This window comes from Crotalus tigris, unplaced genomic scaffold (genome assembly GCF_016545835.1).
Source record: "Crotalus tigris isolate CLP2741 ecotype Arizona unplaced genomic scaffold, ASM1654583v1 scf7180000017666.379230911805:20528666, whole genome shotgun sequence".
NCBI lineage: Eukaryota > Metazoa > Chordata > Lepidosauria > Squamata > Viperidae > Crotalus > Crotalus tigris.
The window spans coordinates 10,906,209-10,926,380 of record NW_024096552.1 but is presented as its reverse complement, the minus strand read 5'-3'; the positions used below and the strand labels follow the sequence as shown (position 1 = coordinate 10,926,380).

The 20,172-nt window shown below is 37.8% G+C and overlaps 1 protein-coding gene across 12 annotated transcripts in view; it reads left to right on the top strand.

Moving 5' to 3' along the window:
• The window catches only part of HECW1 (HECT, C2 and WW domain containing E3 ubiquitin protein ligase 1), a 357,453-nt gene that overhangs the window by 287,365 nt on the left and 49,916 nt on the right, over positions 1 to 20,172 (top strand). For 8 of the 12 annotated variants that reach the window (XR_005555972.1, XM_039336700.1, XM_039336697.1 and 5 more), the window contains 5 exons: positions 10,068 to 10,253; positions 10,629 to 10,763; positions 16,803 to 16,908; positions 17,508 to 17,546; positions 18,966 to 19,062. Coding sequence is in view for 11 of the 12 variants with exons in the window: in XM_039336700.1 (XP_039192634.1) it covers positions 10,068 to 10,253; positions 10,629 to 10,763; positions 16,803 to 16,908; positions 17,508 to 17,546; positions 18,966 to 19,062 (563 nt within the window). In the remaining variant the exon portion in view is untranslated. The remainder of the gene's footprint in view (positions 1 to 10,067; positions 10,254 to 10,628; positions 10,764 to 16,802; positions 16,909 to 17,507; positions 17,547 to 18,965; positions 19,063 to 20,172) is intronic. The other 4 variants (XM_039336701.1, XM_039336698.1, XM_039336699.1 and 1 more) reach the window with 1 other exon arrangement.

Sequence of the window (20,172 nt, the reverse complement as noted above, 5' to 3'; positions counted from 1 at the left end):
ATTTTTAAAGGTATTTTGTAAGTTCGTGACAAGTCACTATGCTGAGAAGTGTCAGATTGTCTGCCCTTGGTATTATAAGCATTGCAGGGATAAAATGACTGGAGTGGGTTAGGTTCATCACTATCTGGGTTTTTTCACCTGAATTAGCCACACTAGAAAGTTGCAACAATCCAGAAAAATAAAGCCTACAAGCCTATTTTGTTTCAACACTGAGTATTCATTGTTTAATAAGAATTCATCTGCAATGTGATCGCCATTTACAGTAACATATGGTTACCCTGACATTGATCCAAGATGAAGTCACAATGTGTCACTTACTAGTAGTCATAAAGCACAGCAATTTTTTCTGGTTGTTGAACCATTGACAACATGTGACTTAGTCATCAATATTAGCATATACTATACCCGTAGTGGCGAACCTATGGCACGTGTGCCACAGGAGGCACGCGGAGCCATCTCTGGTGGCACGTGAGCCATTGCTGGGCCGAGCTGCTCCCTCCTCCTCTCCGTGCATGCGCAGTCTGGGAATAGGCGAGAGGCTATAAAAGGAGCAACTTTTGGCAGAAGCAGCATTTGCTGCAGACAGAGAGCGAGCACGAGTCGAAGCGGACAGCAAGCGAGCATGAGCCGACAGCTCGGTAGTCACGCTCACTTGGCCACGCCCACCCATCACCCAGCGATGCATAAGTGGGTTTTGGGTTGCAGTTTGGGCACTGGGTCTTTAAAAGGTTCACTACCACTGTACTATACAATATGCATCTTGTATTTGGAAGGGAAATAGTTTTATGCAAACATAGTTTTACACAGATATAATCTGCTAAAGATACTTCTGTGTAAAACATGAAAGAAAATAATATTTTTCTAATCCAGAAACAAGAATCTCAAGATTTCAAATTTTAGATTATTTCTGGTATCTTTTATTGGATTCTTGAATAAAAAATATCATGCATGGCACATAGACTTCTACAAAGATAGAAAAAATGTGATGCAAGTTGATTTTCCCCTAAATCTCCCTAAAGGAGCAGCATGGTATATGCAAGATTTAATGTTCATTCATGTTAGACTATTGTGGGGCCTAACATCTCAACTCTCTAAATAAGGAATACCCACTATATGTTTTGGGTTACAGTTTCCATAGCCTGTTATTAGTCATGTAGAATGAGTTGAAAACATAGAGAATACACATTTGCCTATTTCCATCCTACATTAAGTAATTACATGTGCTACTGTGTATTTTGGAATCATTTGCAGCATGCTAGCAGCTCTGTATTAAAAAATATGAAGACATTTCCCAGAAAAGAAAAATTGAGAACAGCAGTAAAGAAATATCTGTTTTGATAGATGCATATACCTTGCTTATAACTGACTATACAGAAATGAAAGACACAGGTTAAAAAAATAGTTTAAGTTTTCTTTGAATAAAATATTATAATGCTTCATGGGGGGATCCTCTTTCTTTAAAATTCATTTTCTGTAATTGTGGGATTTGAATTTATTCTAAGTGAGTGTGGTTTTGACCTAGTATCAATAGTTCTCCAGCATGATTGGATGGAGAACCCACGGATGGGTTGTCTTAATCTATCTGCTCCAATTAGACTAAGTCTGAAATTTAGTACCGCCCCCTCTGTGCCAACTGCACCCCAGTTTTAGACTTAGTCTCTTTGCTCTAAGACGCGTTTTTTCTTTGCTCCTGGAGCAGAAGACTGTGTATTTTCCCTTTTTCTTATTCTGTTAGCCTAGCTCTAACTACTCATTTTTCATTATTTAATTGATTTCATTAATTTCATAATATAAAGAAGATTTCCAGCGATTGGAATCATCCTCACCTGACTGCCCGGCCAGGCTGACAGGCTGGGCATCCATAGACCCTTTTTTTCCTCTCCTCTTCTGAGAGCTTCCTTGAATTGCTGCTAACAGAGCCAAACTCTAGTCTGACTTTTACAACTGACTGCAGCTCCGGAAGCTCCGAAACTTCACTGAGGCCTGAAGGCCTAGGCCAGTCTCAGCGTCTCCCAGCTGACCATCCAAACATTCTCCGCTGCGTTAGGAGCCCAGGCGATTCTCTGGAATGAGGGCTCATCGCAGCTTAGGCCTCAGGCCTCACAGGCCTTCCTTCCAACAGCCGTTTTTGGCGCGCAGAGCTGCGGCCGCCATTTTGAATCCTCCGCTGCATTAGGAGCCCAGGTGATTCTCTGGAACGAGGGCTCATTGCAGCTTAGGCCTCAGGCCTCACAGTCTCAGCACCTCCCAGTTGACCATCCAAACAACCTCCGCTGCGTTAGGAGCCCAGGCGATTCTCTGGAATGAGGGCTCATCGCAGCTTAGGCCTCAGGCCTCACAGGCCTTCCTTCCAACAGCCGTTTTTGGTGCGCAGAGCTGCGGCCGCCATTTTGAATCACCTCCTGGTGGCCATTTTGAGACTTACAGAGGCCCAGACTGCCTGCAGGAACATTCCAGAAGGCAATTTTTGACAATTTGAGGCAGAGGCCTCTAAAATTGACGAACCTTTCACAGGCAGATCGGATTGGGGAGGGCAAGCTCGTTCCGGAAGGATGCACTGCCTACCAACCCCCATTGCCCACCCCCCTCACCGGGCCAGATCATCTCTGCTGGGCTCCCTTAGTAAGTTACAATGTGGAGGGGGGCGTTTTTGCTGAGGTTGAGCCCAAAGCAGATTCATCATGGCAGAAAAGTCTACCAATGAGCCGGCCAAGAGGAAACATCCTACTGAGGCAAGTGGAAAGAATAATTCCAAGCGAGCCAAGTGAAGCAGGGAAACCACTAATCCACAGAGGGCAGCCTCCCCAGGTCAGACAAGCACAACGGGAAGGTCCATTTTTGAACCCCTTTCCTCACATTGTGCCTCAGCCCCAGGGGCCTGGTCTCCCCCCAGGGGAATTTCCCAACCAGAACCAGCCACAAGAGCGGCTCCAGGGACAGGCTTGACTAGCCAGGATACCCTTAATTTGGGCCCTCATTCACCCCCACTGCAGCAGGGCTTCGCCCTCCTGAGAACCAGACAGGAGTATTTTTTTATATAAAACATCCTTTTTTTTAGCCTACAATCCAAAAAAGCAAAATGACCAAACCAATCATCTGTTATTCAGATTCCACCTGTAAAATAAATATGCCATGTGCATCAAAGCTTAATGTCACAACCTTGAATTAGGGTTAAAAGGATTAATTATGACCATGAATAAGTTGGAAAACATTATCAGCAGTTGGAGTTACAATAATAAACAAGCATTTTATTTCCTTGATCTTTTTAAAAATTATGAAATCTGTCTGCATTATGTTTAAAGAAGGCTATTAAAAGGATTATTTAGTACTAGTGGAATGACAAGCTTGAACTAATGAACTCCAAATATATACAGGCCCAAATATCTACAAGCCAAAATTAAAAAACAGGTAAACCGTTTACAAAAATGACTGATTCTATGTTACCATACTAGTTAACCAAAGTACTTTTATAAGATTGCCTTGGGGATCCTGTTACCAACAGTTGAAACTTGTGTGTGTTTATAGTAATATATGTATTACAACATCAAAAAATATAGCAAATGATATAATTGATCAGCATACCAAAATCACAGGCATAGGCAATAAAAAGAAATGTGATTCTTTAGAGTCCAAGTGCTTCCCCTTACTGATATTATAATGGGACAATAAATTACCTCTAGAACATATAAAGAAGCTCACTTGCCTGGGAATATTGATATTTGGCTGAATGTATTCTAATAATTAATAGTAGAACTTCCAGTGCATTTCATCTGAAATTTGCTCTGAATTTACGAACTTTCTTGCCTAATGTTTAGTAATTATTTTTCAAATCCTAGGTAACTGAATTTTTAGCTACTCTGCAGTTATGGCTATAGTACTAATCATAGTTCTGAGCAACTTGATACCTTTATTTATATTCTCAAACAAATATATACAAAATATTAGATTCATTAACTTTCACAGAGGACAAAATGGTTTATTTTAGTTTGTCTAACACTTAGCAAAGGAGTAGAAAACTCATGACCATCTAAATGTTGATAAATGATCAGTGCTATTATCTTTTTTTTTAATGAAAGTTTTTTATTTTTTCCATATAAACATTATAAAAAAGTATACAATACAATTGTAAGATAAAATAAACATTATTACGACCTGCGCACTCCCCCCCAGGCCGTGTCCACCCTCTCTTAAAACATTCCCTACTTCCCTCCTCTTTCTCACCTCCCATCCTACTCTCTTCCCCTCCCCTTCTCCTCTCACTACCCTGCTTCCTCTCTACACTTGCCCACCTCTCATCCCTATCGAGCCCATGAACGCAGCATAACGGGAGTGCCCAGGCCGCACCCCTATAAGCAACAATTATCTATATTACACTTACCCCCCCACATTTCTTCCCTCCCACCCCCAACCCCCCTCCCTTCACTTCCCAGAGCAGAATACAGGGTTAATAATTAAAAGAATTTATAATAAGAAGAAAAAAGAAAAGAAAAAGAAAAGAAAAAGAAAAAAAGAAAAAATAGTAATAATAAAAAAAGGAAAAAAAATATCATACTTAACCTTTAACTCCAATAGCCTATAAGACAGTTCTCTGTAATATTTACTATAATATTCATTCATAAAATAAGTGAAACCTTTTAGTTCCATATTTTTTCTGAATATAATCTATCCATCTTTCCCATACAATAATATATCTTTCTTGTGTATGATCCTTTAAATAAGCAGAAATTTTTGCCATCTCTGCAAAACTAGATACTTTAAATACCCATTCTTCTAAAGTAGGCAAAGAATCTTTCTTCCAATATAAACCTATTAATAACCTTGCGGCAGTTAATAAATTCAACATCAAAATAGTTTCTTTATCATTTAAATCCACAAAGATACCCAATAAAAATAGTTGAGGAGTAAACTTTATCTTCCTTCTAAAAATCTTTTGAATGTTCCACCAAATCATAATCCAAAATGCCTTTACTTTTTTACAATTCCACCAAATATAAAATATGTCGCATCTTTATTGCCCCATTCATCCAAATTTGCCTCTTTTTTTAAAATAGGTATCATCTGAAACAAAAAAAGGAACTTTGGTAGAACATTCATTTTTACAGCTGAAATTCTCCCCAACAATGACAATTGCAGTTTTTTCCAGTCTTTTAAGTCCTTTTGTACTTTTCCCCATAATGGTTCATAATTATTCTTATACAATTTTCCATTTGAAGCGGTTAAATATACTCCCAAATATTTAACCTTTTTTACCATCTGAAAACCTGTGGCTTTGACCAAACTTTCTCTATCCTTAACTAACATATTCTTAGATAATATCTTAGTCTTATAATTATTGACTTTAAAACCAGAAACATTCCCATACTGTGTTATAAGTTCTAATAAACAATCAATCGCTTGATTCGGTTGTTCCAAAATTAAGACCAAATCATTCGCAAAAACCCGCAATTTATACTCATTCTTCCTTATCTTTACGCCCTTAACTACCTTTGATTCTCGAATCTGAATCAATAAAATTTCCAACGTTAAAACAAATAACAATGGGGATAATGGGCATCCTTGTCTTGTCCCTTTTTCAATATTAAAATTCTCAGTCAATCCCCCATTTACAACGATTTGTGCGGATTGTTGCTGATATATAGCTTTAAGTGCATGTAAAAAATTATCCTCAAAATTCATTTTCTCTACCAATGAAAATAGAAATTTCCAATTTAATTGATCAAAGGCTTTTTCAGCATCCAAAAAGATAAAAGCCACAGGAATCTGATTATTCTTATCCAAGTATTCAATTAAATTTATAATTTGTCTAACGTTATATTTCATATATTGCCCTGTTATAAATCCTGCTTGGTCATTTTGAATCAAATCCTTCATAACCTGCATTAATCTGTTTGCCAAAATTTTTGTAAAAATCTTATAATCAACATTTAATAATGAAATTGGCCTATAATTTTTAGGCTCTGTAAGATCCTGATCTTCCTTTGGAATCAGTGATATAAAGGCTCTTTTCCAAGAAGGAGGAACTTGTGTACCCAACATAATACTATTAAAAAGTTCCTTTAGAGGCTCCATCATTTCTTCAGATAAAGTCTTATAATACCTCGAAGTCAATCCATCTGTTCCCGGAGATTTTCCAACCTTTAACTGCTTAATAGCTAAACCAATTTCCTCCACAGTAATTAATCTATTCATCCCATTTTGTTGTTCCTCCGAGAGTTTAGGAAAATGCACAGATTGTAAGTATTTGTCTATATCCACATCCTTTATGTTATCACTTGAATATAATTTTGTATAAAAATCTAAAAAACTCTTTTGGATCAAATTTTGCTGAAAAACCTCAGTACCTTTATATTTTACTTTCTCTATAATTCTAGCTTTCTGTTTCTTTCGTAACTGATAAGCCAACCATTTCCCAGGCTTATTCGCATTACAGAAAATATTATGTCTCATATACAACAGATTAGTAGCCACATGATCTGCCATCAACATATTAAATTGTTCCTTAAGCATCTTTATAGATACCTTTAAATTATTGTCATTTGGATTAAGAACAAACTCTTGTTCTTTTAATTTAATCTCTTCTTCTATTTCTCTACGTCTTTTTAACCCTTTTTCTCTAAAAGCTTATTCAATTGAATCAAAATTCCCCTCATATATGCCTTACTGGCATCCCAAACCATGGACATCGATGTTCCCTTATTCATGTTTATAGCAAAAAAGTCCTTTAAATGCTCTTTACATTTTTGTACAAACTCTTCCCGAGTAAACAAATTCTCATTCAATCTCCAGGGTCTTCTATTCCCATCTTCCAAATGTAATTCCATCCACACTGGACTGTGATCTGACAAAGTTCTGGGAAAAATTTTCACCTTCCTCACTCTAGAAAGAAGATCACTAGTAATCAAGAAAAAGTCAATTCTTGAAAATGATTGATGTCTATCCGAATAAAAAGTGAAATCTCTATCTCTTGTATTCCTTTCTCGCCAAATATCAATAAGCTCCAATTCTTTTTTCAAATCAAAAAAAGTTTTAGGTAACCTAGTTTGGGTAAAAGTTTTAGAAGAGCTCCTTTTATCTATAATTGAATCTAGAACCCCATTCCAGTCACCCATCAAGATTACAGATTTATAATCCAACTGGGATATCTTCCCATGCAAAAACTTATAAAATTGTTTCTGTTGCTGATTAGGAGCATATAATCCAACAATAAGAACTTTTTTACCTTGTAATGATAATTCCACAAAAAGATATCTTCCTTCAGAGTCAGTCTCAATTAATTTAGATGGAAAAATTTTCTTCACGTAAATTACCACTCCCCCTTTTTTCCCTGGAGCTGGAGCAATGAAATATGAACCCAAACGAGGATTCATCAAAAGTTTGGAGTCCTTTAAAGTTATATGAGTCTCTTGCAGACATATCAAATCATTGTTGTGTTGTTTCAAATAATGGAAAATCTTTCTTCGTTTCTGTGGCACATTTAAGCCATTAACATTCCAGGTCAGGAGCCTGGCCATCTCCACCGGCCTGGAGCCTCTGGAGCATGGCCTGCAGATCCACTGTCGAAGATCTTTTGGGTCTTGCCCCTCCCACAGGCTCTGTAATAACCATGCCTTCAACTTTATCTCCACTCTTCTGCTGCTGCTCTTTTTTTTTACGTTTATGGGCAGCTCGTGTCATCCTTTGTTCTTTTATCTCAAAATTCTGTACAGCTTGTTCCATAACCATCATTGATGAGGCTCCTGCCATAACAGGCTCTTCCATTATCCTTGTTTGTGGGGGTGAAGACGATCTTGCCTTTAAAATAGAATGATAAAAATCTCTTGCCTTCAGAACTGTAGTTAATCTATGACGTATCCCCTCATAATTCACTATTATTCCTCTTGGAATCTTCCATCTAAACTGGATTTGACGATGCTTTAACTTATCAGACAGAAAAGCAAAGTCTTTTCTGCCTCTTAAAATTTTGGGAGGTATTTCTTTTAAAATTATCACATCTTGATCTGCAATTTGAAACTTTTGTTTGTAAAAAGCCTGTATAATTTCATTATGAGTAAATCTTCTAGAAAAGTAGATGACCACATCTCTTGATAAGTTTCTCTGTCTAGCAACCCGTGAGTTGACTCTAAAATTTTTTTCTATCTCATTCCCAATTATTTCAGGCCTCCAGCCCAGATTAAGAGCGATATCTTTCACAATAAGCATCTTTAAGTCCTCCTGAGGATCCTCTCTCAGCCCCCTGATACGCAATGCATACTCCATCTCTCTATATTGTAATATGATTTGTTCATCCTGTGTGATTTCTATCTTATTCTCCACCTCCTCCATCCTGGATTCCATTCTCGTTGCATTTTCATTAATCTCCTCGATCCTGTCGTCAATCCTTTCTATGTGCAGAGCAAGGCCCTGAAAGGCAAAAAGTATGTCCTCCCTTATTTGCTTATTTTTAGCCTCCCATAGTTCTTCTGTAACTGCCCTCTCTGCAATTATAAGATCTTTTACTTCCTCCTTAATATCCAAAGCATGCTTTTTTAAAGCTTCTTGTAAATCTTTAAGAGAAATTGCAGGAGGAGGAGAGGGTGGAGGTGATTTTGGTTTCTGGGAGACAGGCTGGGTCATTGGGGAAGAGATAGTAGCTTTAGGAGGAGGAGGCAAACGTTTTAAAGCCATTTTCATTAAGTTCTAAGAAGAAAGATTCTTGTTTAAAAAAATAAAAAAGGAAAGGAAAAAATCATAGTTCTTTTAAATATTCCTTAAAAAAGAAAAAAGATTACAGAGAAAAAAGAAAAAACAAGAGATAAAAAGACAAATTCTTGCTTCTATATTTGAAGCATTAGTCTGTATCCGGATTTTAACTTTGTAATGCAGATCAAACAAGAAAGACAATCGCCATTTTGCCTTTCACTTTCCCTTTCTTCAAAAGGGAAAGTAAACAAAAAAAGAGGGGGAAGATGCTTGCAGGAGTTAAAGTCACAATAAATCTTAAATCCACTTTCTCCTGGTCTGCTCAGTCTGCATTTGAATACTCACAAGCCTCCAAAAAAAGCAGATGTGGGAGCAGCGGCTTGCTTCATCCCAGAACTTCGGGACAAAGACGTCCTGGAGTGCGGAGTTGGCTCAGGCTCCGAGGGAGCTCTACCCTCCGATCCCTGAAATTATGGGGATCCAGGGGAGCTCTTACCTCTACCTGAGCAGCTCTTCTCTTCCCTTTCTCCCAGGGAAGAGATTCAAGCCACAGGACAGCTGATTGTAAAAGTCCTGCAGCTTTTACACAACCCAGGAACGGGCTGCTTTGTGAAAAGCAGCCATCGTAGCTGCTTGATCCACAGGAAGCCAGTGCTATTATCTTTTGGAGCTGATCATGTTGTCTGAGATTACTGAGAGCACTGCTAGGAGGACCACAAGTTCCCACTCCTCAGCTTGTGAACTGCTATATTATCTGTAACTAGTGGTGGGATTCAAATATCTGAACAAACTGATTCCCTGTGTGGATGCCGCTTCCGGAGGTCCATTCTGGACCTGGGCAACAAAAAAGTGATGCAAACCAGCTGAATCCCACCACTGTCTGTAACTATTCTAACCTAAAAATAAAAAAGATGGAAAGAAGAAAGACAATATTCTTCAAAAATGTAGAAAAAGGCAGTGCTAAGGAAATAGTAGAAGCTAATAATTATGTGATTCAAAAAAGAATATTTGTTAGTATATTAATAATGATAATTACAAATAACTCTGAAAAAATTATATGAATTCTGAGAGATTTCAGGCTTGGGCATGAGAAGGAATTGCATCGATCACTTTGATGACTTGTAGCAGGACTTGGAAGGAGGAAATGGCACTATTCTTGTCCTGCCAGCTCACAGTGTGGGAGCCCTCCTGGAATTTTGGTTTCTATTGCAAGAGCAGTTTGAGATTGTTGCTAGGAGGGGCTTTGCCAAATTGGTATTTGCTATAGATAATTGCTATATTAAAAGGGCACACATGGTTAGTAGGTTGGGGTTTTATTGGCAAAAGATAATCATAGTTATTTTGCAACAATGCATTTGAATTATCCTACTTTTTTTCTTTGTATTCAGAGTGCCTATCGAGTTTTCACCAATAGCACCTGCTTGAAACATATGATTCTGAAAATCCGCAGAGATGCTCGGAATTTTGAGAGGTATCAGCATAATAGGGACCTAGTAAATTTCATCAACATATTCGCTGATACACAGTTGGAACTCCCACGAGGCTGGGAAATCAAAACCGATCAACAAGGCAAGGTACAAGAATGAAATGAAGTTAGTATTTAATTCTGTGTAAAAAATTATAGGTATTGGTTGAGCAGGAATGCTGGTGTGTGTGAAAGGTGGGGAGTAGTAGTATATTAACTGGAGGGTTTTGGCTTATCCTCAGATGGCTTGTCTTCATGCAGTATTTATTCAGGAATGTAGACCTTAAAATAATTATCCATATTGCTTTTCTTGGTTTGTATAATGTAGTCTACTTTCAGTACATTATTCATACTGTATTTAATCATTTAATTTCTTAAATTAAAAAAATCAGATTAGAAATCATGTTAAATCCTGTTTTCCATATTTCCAACTCTGATAGCTCTCTTAATATTATTTCTGATTCTTAGTATTCTTCTATTGCAGTCTTTCTTTGTTGACCACAACAGTCGTGCTACCACTTTCATTGACCCCAGAATTCCACTTCAGAATGGCCGTCTACCCAATCACTTGACCCACAGACAGCATCTTCAGAGACTCCGTAGTTATAGTGCTGGAGAGGTATGTTTTCCTGCTGCCCCTAATTTATTAGAATTGCTACATAAATATGGGCATTAGAACCTAAGGGTTTCTTCAGATTCATTTCAGTAAAAGCAGATGTTAGTTTTTAGCATGAGCTTTAAATAACACTGTTATATATATTTATGACTTTTTATAAAGGAATTATTTATTTGCTTATCTCTGGGAAATAAATCTGCAGGATGTTAGAGGCAGTTTTGTTTGGGTTTATACAGCATGACAAGTTTATATAGTTGTTAACGTTATACCTATAAAAAACCAGGAAAACTGGAAATGATATTTGTTACAATATTTACATACTGCTGATTTTATATGAATTTTTGGTGGATTGCATGAAATACCAATAATGTAACAATAATTTTTAAAAGACATAACATTGTATGAACATACAATAAAGCTCGAATTCAGCTCAGTCATATCAGATGGAAAATACTATCTGGAACAGCCCCTTTCTGACTACCTTTCTAATATCCATCATATATGATGCTATCTGAATTTCTGGAAGTGTTTTATTGGGATATAGTGTATGATTGGAAAAATATTTTTTTTCACTTCCCCATCCAAAATTTTACATAGTAGAGGTCCTCTTAGAATTTCTAGAATTTTGTGAAGTGCATTCTTTATAGATCAAGTTTAAAGTAGGCAGTCCTACAATTATCTAGGTATCACTTCATATAGAGCTTCATCCCAGCCTGCTGCCCCCGCTGCTCCACCATGAGTGTTCTTCCCCAGCTGCCTCTCCCCCACCATTCCTCCCTTACCACAAGGCCTGGACACTTCATCATGGGACAAATCGCCTTATGTATTCCTATCTTTTCTCTGACCCTTGCCTTCTGAGGTGCCTGGACCTCACGTCAATTTTCCTTGCTGCTGGGCACATTTAGTGGTGCCACTATGTATGAAGTTCATTTTTGTCCAAATATATTCAAGAGCAGAGGGCTGTGAATAGGATCCTGGATAAGCTGCCCCTAATTGGGATTAAAGCACTTTTGACCAAATGCGGAGAATGACAGAAATTCTCAGATCACTTTGTGTGCAGTCTTCTATCTGCCTAGTTGTGCCTCCGAGAGAGGAGGAGGTTTAAGTAGCCAGGCCCAACCCATTGCCACATATAAAAGGAATAGAGCGATGAAAGTCAAAGTTTTGCTTCACTTTTCCTCTCTTCTGGCCCCTCTGGGGCCTTGCCAGAGCACCAAAAGAAGAATGAGGAGATGGGGAGGTGGGGGAGCCAAGGGAGTAACCTTAAAAAGTGCATCACAAATGGCATTTTATTATTATTAACAGTGTTGCCATTACAGGCAACATTGAAATTTTCAAGAAGAGTGTCCCAGGGAAACTGGGTGCAGAGCAGAACTTGCAAGCCAAGTGCCAATATGGCCAGCAGCAGCAGTGATTAGCTCGTGGGGAGAGTTGCCACCAACCCTGAGGGGGGAATTCAGTCAAGAATCCTACCACCAGCTTGGCCATGGCAGCCACAGAGAGAAGTGGTGTCTCACTCTCCCTGCTCCAGTGATGCAAGGATGGGCAGGCTGCGGGCATGACAAGGTGGGTGTAGCCCACCTTGGGAGGTGGTGGGACACTATGCCACTCCCAGGAAAACATGCCTGATAAGGAGAAGTGGCCTGGTTGCCCTACATAGCAACCGCCATATCCCTCCACCTGGGCCACTGGCCCACCCGGCACCTTCTCTGTACACTGTGTCCAATGGCAAGGCCACTACTCCAGAGGGAGTACTCAGGACTCCTGCCTTCAGCTTGGCGATGGCAGCCAGAGGGAGGAGTGGCATCTTGCTTTCTCCAACCCAGCAGCATAGCGCTGGGCAAGCTTCAGGCATGGCAAGGCGGGTGGAACCCATCACCCTTCCTTTTGGGGATGGCTGGGTGGCCGGGAATGAGTGCCTGGCAGGGAGGCATGGCCCAGTTGCCCCACACAGCAACCACCACTCTCTCTGTTGCTGTGTCTAATGGGAAGACAGAGGCCCATCCCTTGGCATACAGATTGGCTACCAGGATCCATGGCTAATTGTTCCATGTGGCAAATCGCCCATGATTTGTCCAATGATGAATCGGCTAGGGCCATGCAGTGGTAGGAACAGAATGGTAGGGCAGCCAGGTAGGAATGCCCTCAGTGGTTAGTTTGGGTAGGGGAATGGGGTAAAGTGGGTGAGGTCAGACAGCTGCGGCCAATTGTCATGAAAGATGGTCCCATGACCCCAGGATACTGCCATCATCGTAAAATACGTGTTAGCTGAATTTTGATCACATGACTATGAGGATGCTGCAATGGTTGTTAGCGTGAAAAAATGATGTCACTTTTTTTAGTGCTGTTCAAAAGCTTATTAAACAAACTGTTGTAAGTGGAAGACTACTTATAGTAGCTATGAATCTATGATGAGGTTCAAGTTTTTCCTCTCTGAGAAATATTATGTTCCAGCAGACTGAGATTCAATTTTACCTGGAATTTTCAAATTAGTCCCTCACTCTTTATAGACAAGGTCAAACTTTTCACAATATTTCTATCTGAAATGGCAAAATATATCTTGGTTTTCGATTATACTTCACATAATATTATTTTTTCACACACACACACACACACACACATACACCAGGCTTCATATAGAGGCATATAAGTGTGATAGGTGGTATTTGCTCCTATAATAAGGTAAAACTATTCTCAGGGTTGAATCAATCCTCCTCAACCAAGGCTCTGAGGTAAAGGGTGCTTAAGGGTGAACATGAGTAGAAATTAGGTGTTTCAACCCTTCACTACAAATTATTTTCTTTCTTCCACACCAGTCCTCTGGGGAATAAGGAGAGGATTAAAGGAATATTGTCACCCCACCTTAGGTCTGACTTAATACAGAAAGAGACATTAAGCAAAAATTTGGGGAGACAGTAGCTCAATCAAGCTGGGCTAAGTGCTAAAAGGCAGCTAATAAATCCCAGAATTTAAGTAACACCTCCCATACCCTTTTTTTAAGCTGCCAAAATAATATAACTCTAATTTAAACATTCACACAGTTTAGAAAGATAAAATGTAATAAACATTAATGCAGTTCTAACTATAGGTAAATAATTCCGATTTCATGGGCACTCCCTTCATCCAAGACTCCAGCTTAACCCCAAACCTGAATGAATCCTCCTCTTTCCTTTATTGACTTTCAGGTAACTATCTCTGGGCTAAGGTTAGCTATGATTTAAAGGGACACTTCTATAATTCCACAAGGAGTAATAGCTGTGATGACATTTCTATCTGAGTAACACCAGTTGAAAATGCCCATTTAAATTGGAGTTGAACTACTGAAGTACCAACACACTTCACAATTGATTTAGAAAAATCAACAGTGATCATCAATTACAGTGACTAATGCTATTTCTATCTACGTCCAGGCTTGGACGTTGTCTGTAGCAGAAAAAGACGGTAGAATTAACATTTCTGGCATAAAAAACATGTCAAAAGACATAATAATAAAAAGCTGGAAACTGTGAGCTAGACCAGTGATGGCGAACCTTTTAGAGACCCAGTGCCCAAATTGCAACCCAAACCCCATTTATTTATCACCGAATGGGCATGGCCATGGTAGTCGTGGCAGACTGGGTGGGTGGGGCCAGTCCCTTGCCATCTCCAGAACACGGCATGCATGCCCACAGAGAGGGCTCTGAGTGCCGCCTCTGGCACACGTGCCATAGGTTCGCCACCATTGAACTAGACCATACATTTGCCTAGCTTCTTACCGACTATAGTAACCAGCAGTTGCTGCCTGAGCTTTAAGAAGCTTTTCAGTCATAGCTGGATAGGGCAGGGATTAAACAGGGGTCTCCTATACGTGAATCCTACGCTTAGCTTTTAAGCTTCTTTGCCAATTTACCTATGGTAGGATAAGTCTGATATGAAGTCTGATCTGTTGAAATAGATAAATAATTAACCTCTGATGCATTTTTTAAAATGAAGGGTAACCTCCCCATAATTGCTCTTTTTTCAAATTTACTGATTCAAAGTGGTTCTGTTGAATTTGAAAAAAAAATATGTTATTTGGTAGCTTAAGTTTTAGCTTTCTTAGATTTTGTTATTCAGAATCAACATTATTCAGAAATCTGACTACAAAATTTTCACAATTGTTTTATTGTTGTTTCTATTTTATTCTCATCCTTTTTAGAATTCTGTCCAAACACAGCAGAATAACTCCTCAAAGATCCATATAACAGTAATTGTAACATAATGAAGAGAGGAAATGAAAAGCAGACTATTTCAATTTTTTAGCATAATGTTCACATCACGCTTATGTTTCAATTATTAGGCAATATTGAATTAAAGCTTTTCATTAATGTTAATCCAATTCTTATTTGACACATGTATTGGTATATTGGCTGATTACTTATTTACCTGTGTGTCACTTCTGGTTTTTTTTTTTTTTTTTTGCCAAGGTGAGTTACAGATCAGGTTTAACTGTTGTTGCTTTTCTTTTTAAAATTAAAGCCAATTTAAAATAGTTAGAATTTGGCTGGATATTTAAATGGCATTGGCACATCAATAATCTTGGATTTACTAATTTTTAAACAAGCTTCTTTTTCCAATGATAGTCCAATGTAATGGATAATAAATAAATAAGTAAATAAATGATCAAAATACTATACAAGTAGTGACTTCGATTATGTCTTAAAATTTGCAGACCATTAAGAGAGATGGTCAAGAATTTGTTTATTTATGTATGTTTCATTCTTTCATAAGAAGTATGAAATATAAATAAATAATTGCACTTTATACCCTACTATCCCTAACCCAATCATTTTATTCATTATGGTTAAGAATATTATTTTTAAGCAGATTCTTTGAACACAGTCATGTCCATTAGAGACAGAGAGGAGAAATGGTAACTTTTATGCCTTCAAGCTAATTCCACTGGAACATTTTTTTCATGACATTTCCTGAATCAGTAAAATCAGGACAAATTAAAGAATTGTAGCCTTAAGTGGGATAATTTTTAATATTCAATCAATCAGAATAGAGCTGGAAGGAACCTTGGAGGTCTTCTAGTTCAGCCCCCTGCTCAAGCAGGAGTCCCTATATCACGGGTGTCAAACTCACCACATCATGTGATGTGTTGCGACGTATCATGACTTTTTTTTGCATTGCCAGAGTTGGGGTGCGCGCAGCCTCTATATCATGCAACTGGCCCATGGTCCAGCAGTTTGACATATCATTTCAGACAAATGGCTGTCCACTCTCTTCTTAAAAACCTTGAGTGATGAAGCACCCACAATGTGTGAAGTCAAGCTGTTCTGCTGGTAGATTGTCCTCACTGTTAGGAAGTTTCTCCTTAATTCCAGGTTGCTTCTCTCCTTGATTAGTTTCCATCTGTTGTTTCTTGTCCTGCCTTTTGCTACTTTGGAAAATAAAGTAACCCCTCCTCCTTGTGACAGCCTCTCAAATACTGGAATACTGCTATCATGTCCGTCCTAGTCCTTCTTTTCTCTAGATTGGCCAGTCCCAAATCCTGCAACCGTTCTTCATATGTTTTAATCTCTGGCCTTTAATTATCTTAGTTGCTCTTCTTTGCACTTTTTCCAAAGTCTCAGTATCTTTTTTGTAATGTGGTGACCAACACTGAATGCAGTGTTCCAGATGTGGCTTTACCAAGGTTTTATAAAGTAGTACTAATACTTCATGTGATTTTGATTATATGCCTCTATTTATACAACCAAGGATTGTATTAGCTTTTTGGGCTGCTGTGATTGTCCACTAGGACTCCAAGACCCCTGTCACAGTTACTGTTTTTGAACCAGGTTTTGCCTAATCTGTACTTGTACCTTTGGTTTTTGTTGCCCAGGTATAAAACATTGCTTTTCTGGTGCAGTCAAACAACAAAATACTAATTTCATTTTTCAACACTTTTCTAGTTGGCATATTTTGTCTTGGCAAGTAACTATGGCTTTTTTATAAATACATATATCTTTTTAAAAAATCAATCCAACTTTTTTCTTTCAATACTCACAATATAGTTATAGGTCTTCTTTATTTCAGGCATCAGAAGTCTCTCGAAACAGAGGGATTTCTTTGTTGACCAGACCAGCCAACAGCCTAGTAGCAGCAATTCGAAATCAGCACCATCATGAATCCTTGCCTCTTGGTATGTATCACTGCTTTTCAAGTCAGTTCAGATAATATTTACTAATTTTTTTAGCCAAAATAAAAGGCTCACTGTAATTTCTGCTGTTATTTTTTTCATTTAAGAAATGTGGCTTCATTTAATGGAAGAATGAGTGATTGCAACAGGTTTATCAATCCCATCTGGGGACAGAACTACACAAAGAAAGAGTTCATTAATAAGCAGTAAAACTGCTGCTTCATTGGAAATTGTCCCTTCCCATCTTCTTGGCTGTAACACTTTAGAAATAACATAATTACCAGGTTTAGCAGTGCTGTTGAATATCTAATTTAGCTATTGGTAAATCAGTCTAAATATATTGCATTCATGTATTAATGCCATTATGTATAAGCAACTTTTCTGGTTTTTACTTTGCAACACAGCTCATAATGTATGAAAATAAAGACTATTAAATCCATAAAAGCATAAGCAGCACATCTACAAATATAGCATATATAAAAACAGCATATGACAAGGCAAGAAAAAAGTGTTAAATAAGTTGCTACTTCAGATAGGGTGGGATGGAATTCCTTAGGCACATCTTGTGGAATTTAAAAAGGTTTTTTGTTTGTTTTTTTCAGAACAGCAGATTATGGATGAACTAAAGAATAAGCCCAAAAGCAAGTCTAATTCTTTTCTTAGTAGAACACAAACCTATTGTACTCCTACTTGGCTATCTTTGCATAATATAAGCCAAAATATTTCAGAAAAGATGTGGAATAGCTGAAGCACCTATAGTACTTTCAATGTGGCTTTTATAATAGACTTCTCAAAGTCTGGAAAACAGAATGATGCAAAATACTAAAGGCCTGGAACATCAGCATATTGTTCCTATATTAGAGAAACAAGCAGCAAGAAGAATCAGTCCCTGCCTGAAAAAGCAAACTGACAATGGAATGCTAAGGTACACATATCCAATTTCCCTTACAGATTCTGGAATCTGAATCCTTCCAGGGTCTTATTAACCATATTTATTGAAAGGAAAAAAGGGATTAGGTTTCAGAATCTTAGATATTGGATGTGTGCATTTCAGTTATCTAGTAATCAGTAAACCAATTCAGGCAACGATTCTTTGATCCTTTTGCTCACCCCAGTTAAGGAATTTGCTCTTTGAAACAATTTGGGTGAGAAGACTTGTCTGGAAGCAGTGGGCATGTTCATATCAATTTTAGTGGAGGAATGTGCACAAATTCTGTCCCTGTAATATTTTATAAATGACAATTCTCTTTCTCTGGCTCTGAGAAGTCTATTACATCTCCAGGAACAGGGGAAAGAAAGGATGTTGTAGGAAGGGAGAGACCTTGATAGGTCCACAGTTTAGATGAAGGTCAGACATTCTCTGTTCTGCTGTTCAACTAGTACAAGTAGGCAACCAGGATGAAATGGGTAGCATGAACAGTTCTGTCCAAAAATCCTGAGTGAGTATGCTGTGACAGTATATCCCCTATCGTTATGCTATGAATTCTGGTCAGCAGCATATCTGTTATATGACTGTGCAAAGTATCAAAGATGCTTTTACAAAAAGACAACTAGACTGGACTCATCCAAGAAGCTTATTCAGTCATTTTAGTTCTTGGATGAGAAGCTAAACATTTGGAAAAAGCATCTTTGCACAATATGACCTGGATGATTGAAAATCTCCATAGACATTTGGCTGTGCAAAATATTTCAACAAGATGCTGTGCAATTCATGACAGCATAAATGAAGTGCCATTTTTTTCAAATAACTAAAGTATTTGCATATGGAAAGAACTGAGCAGCTTTTGGAGTATTACTTGGAAAAGATGCAAGCACTTTTGAAGATTCAGAGATAGATACTTTTTGTACTCAAAACAAATGCTTTACACAGCCCTAATCTTCCATGTTATTTTTACTTGTTAAATTTATTTGCTTTTTGCTCGTTTACTTATTCAATATATTACTTTTCCATCAGAAAACCCAGGGTTCTTTATAGTTAAATATTTTTAAAACAAAATTTAAGATAAAAACAATAAAACAGAAGAATGATTTCAAACTGAGATGTTTTTGTACTTTTTCAGCATACAATGACAAAATAGTCGCATTTCTACGCCAGCCTAATATTTTTGAAATGCTGCAGGAGCGTCAGCCAAGTTTGGCTAGAAACCATACACTCAGGTACAACAATCTATAGCTAAATTACTGAATATTCTGGTGAAGGTAAGATAGGAAAGCCCCGAAGTGTGAGCAACATGGAGTTTGCTAGTTACTATAGACAATAAGCTAGGTAGATAGGTAATGTGTGCTTTGCTTTTCCAGATTAATTTGTTTTCATTTTCAATTAGAAGATCAAAGTTATTGTCTGCCTACTTTATAGCTAGACTTCAAGATCCAATCTGTGTTGGTCACCAGGACCCTAAATTTAATCTGCATACAATCACAATTGAGTCCAAAATTTATGTTGTTAAGTGAAACATTTGTTAAGTGAGTTTTGTCCCATTTTACAATCTTTCTTACCATAGTTATTAAGTGAATCAGTGCTGTTGTTAAATTAGTAATGTGGTTGTTAAGTGAATCTGGCTTGCTCATTGACTTTGCTTGTCAGAAGGTCATAAAATGTGATTACATTCTCCCAGGAAACTGCAACTGTCATAAATATGAACCATTTGGCAAGCATCTGAATTTTGATCACGTGACCATGAAGATGCTACAATGGTCGTAAGTGTAAAAATGGTCATAACTCACTTTTTAAAGCGCCATTGTAACTTTGTTTACAACATTAAACAAATGTTGTAAATTGAGGTCTACCTGTAATTAATTTAACGAATGCAGTGATTCTCTTAATGACCATGGTAAAAATTGTAGTAAAATCAGGTCTGATCATGCAATGACTGGTTTTATGACCACATAGACTAACAATGGAAATTCCAGTTCCAGTTGTGGTTGTAAGTTGAGGACTAGTTGTAAAACAACTACAGTGAGAAAACTATTGATTAGTAATACTAATACTTTACGCCCTTAAAATAGTAGTACAATAAAAGGGACAGCAGAGGATTAGATGGTTAGGTGGTATCATCAATGCAATGAACATGAATTTGGGCAAACTCCTTCAATTGCGGACAGGGAGACCTGGCATGCTATAGTCCATGGGGTTGTGAAAAGTCAGACACAGCAACTGAACAACAGAATATTAGGGACTGAAAAGTATACAGTAACGTTGTTTTACTTTATACCGTAGATATATATAATAAAGTGCTTATATCATCAGTATAAAAATCAGATATAACT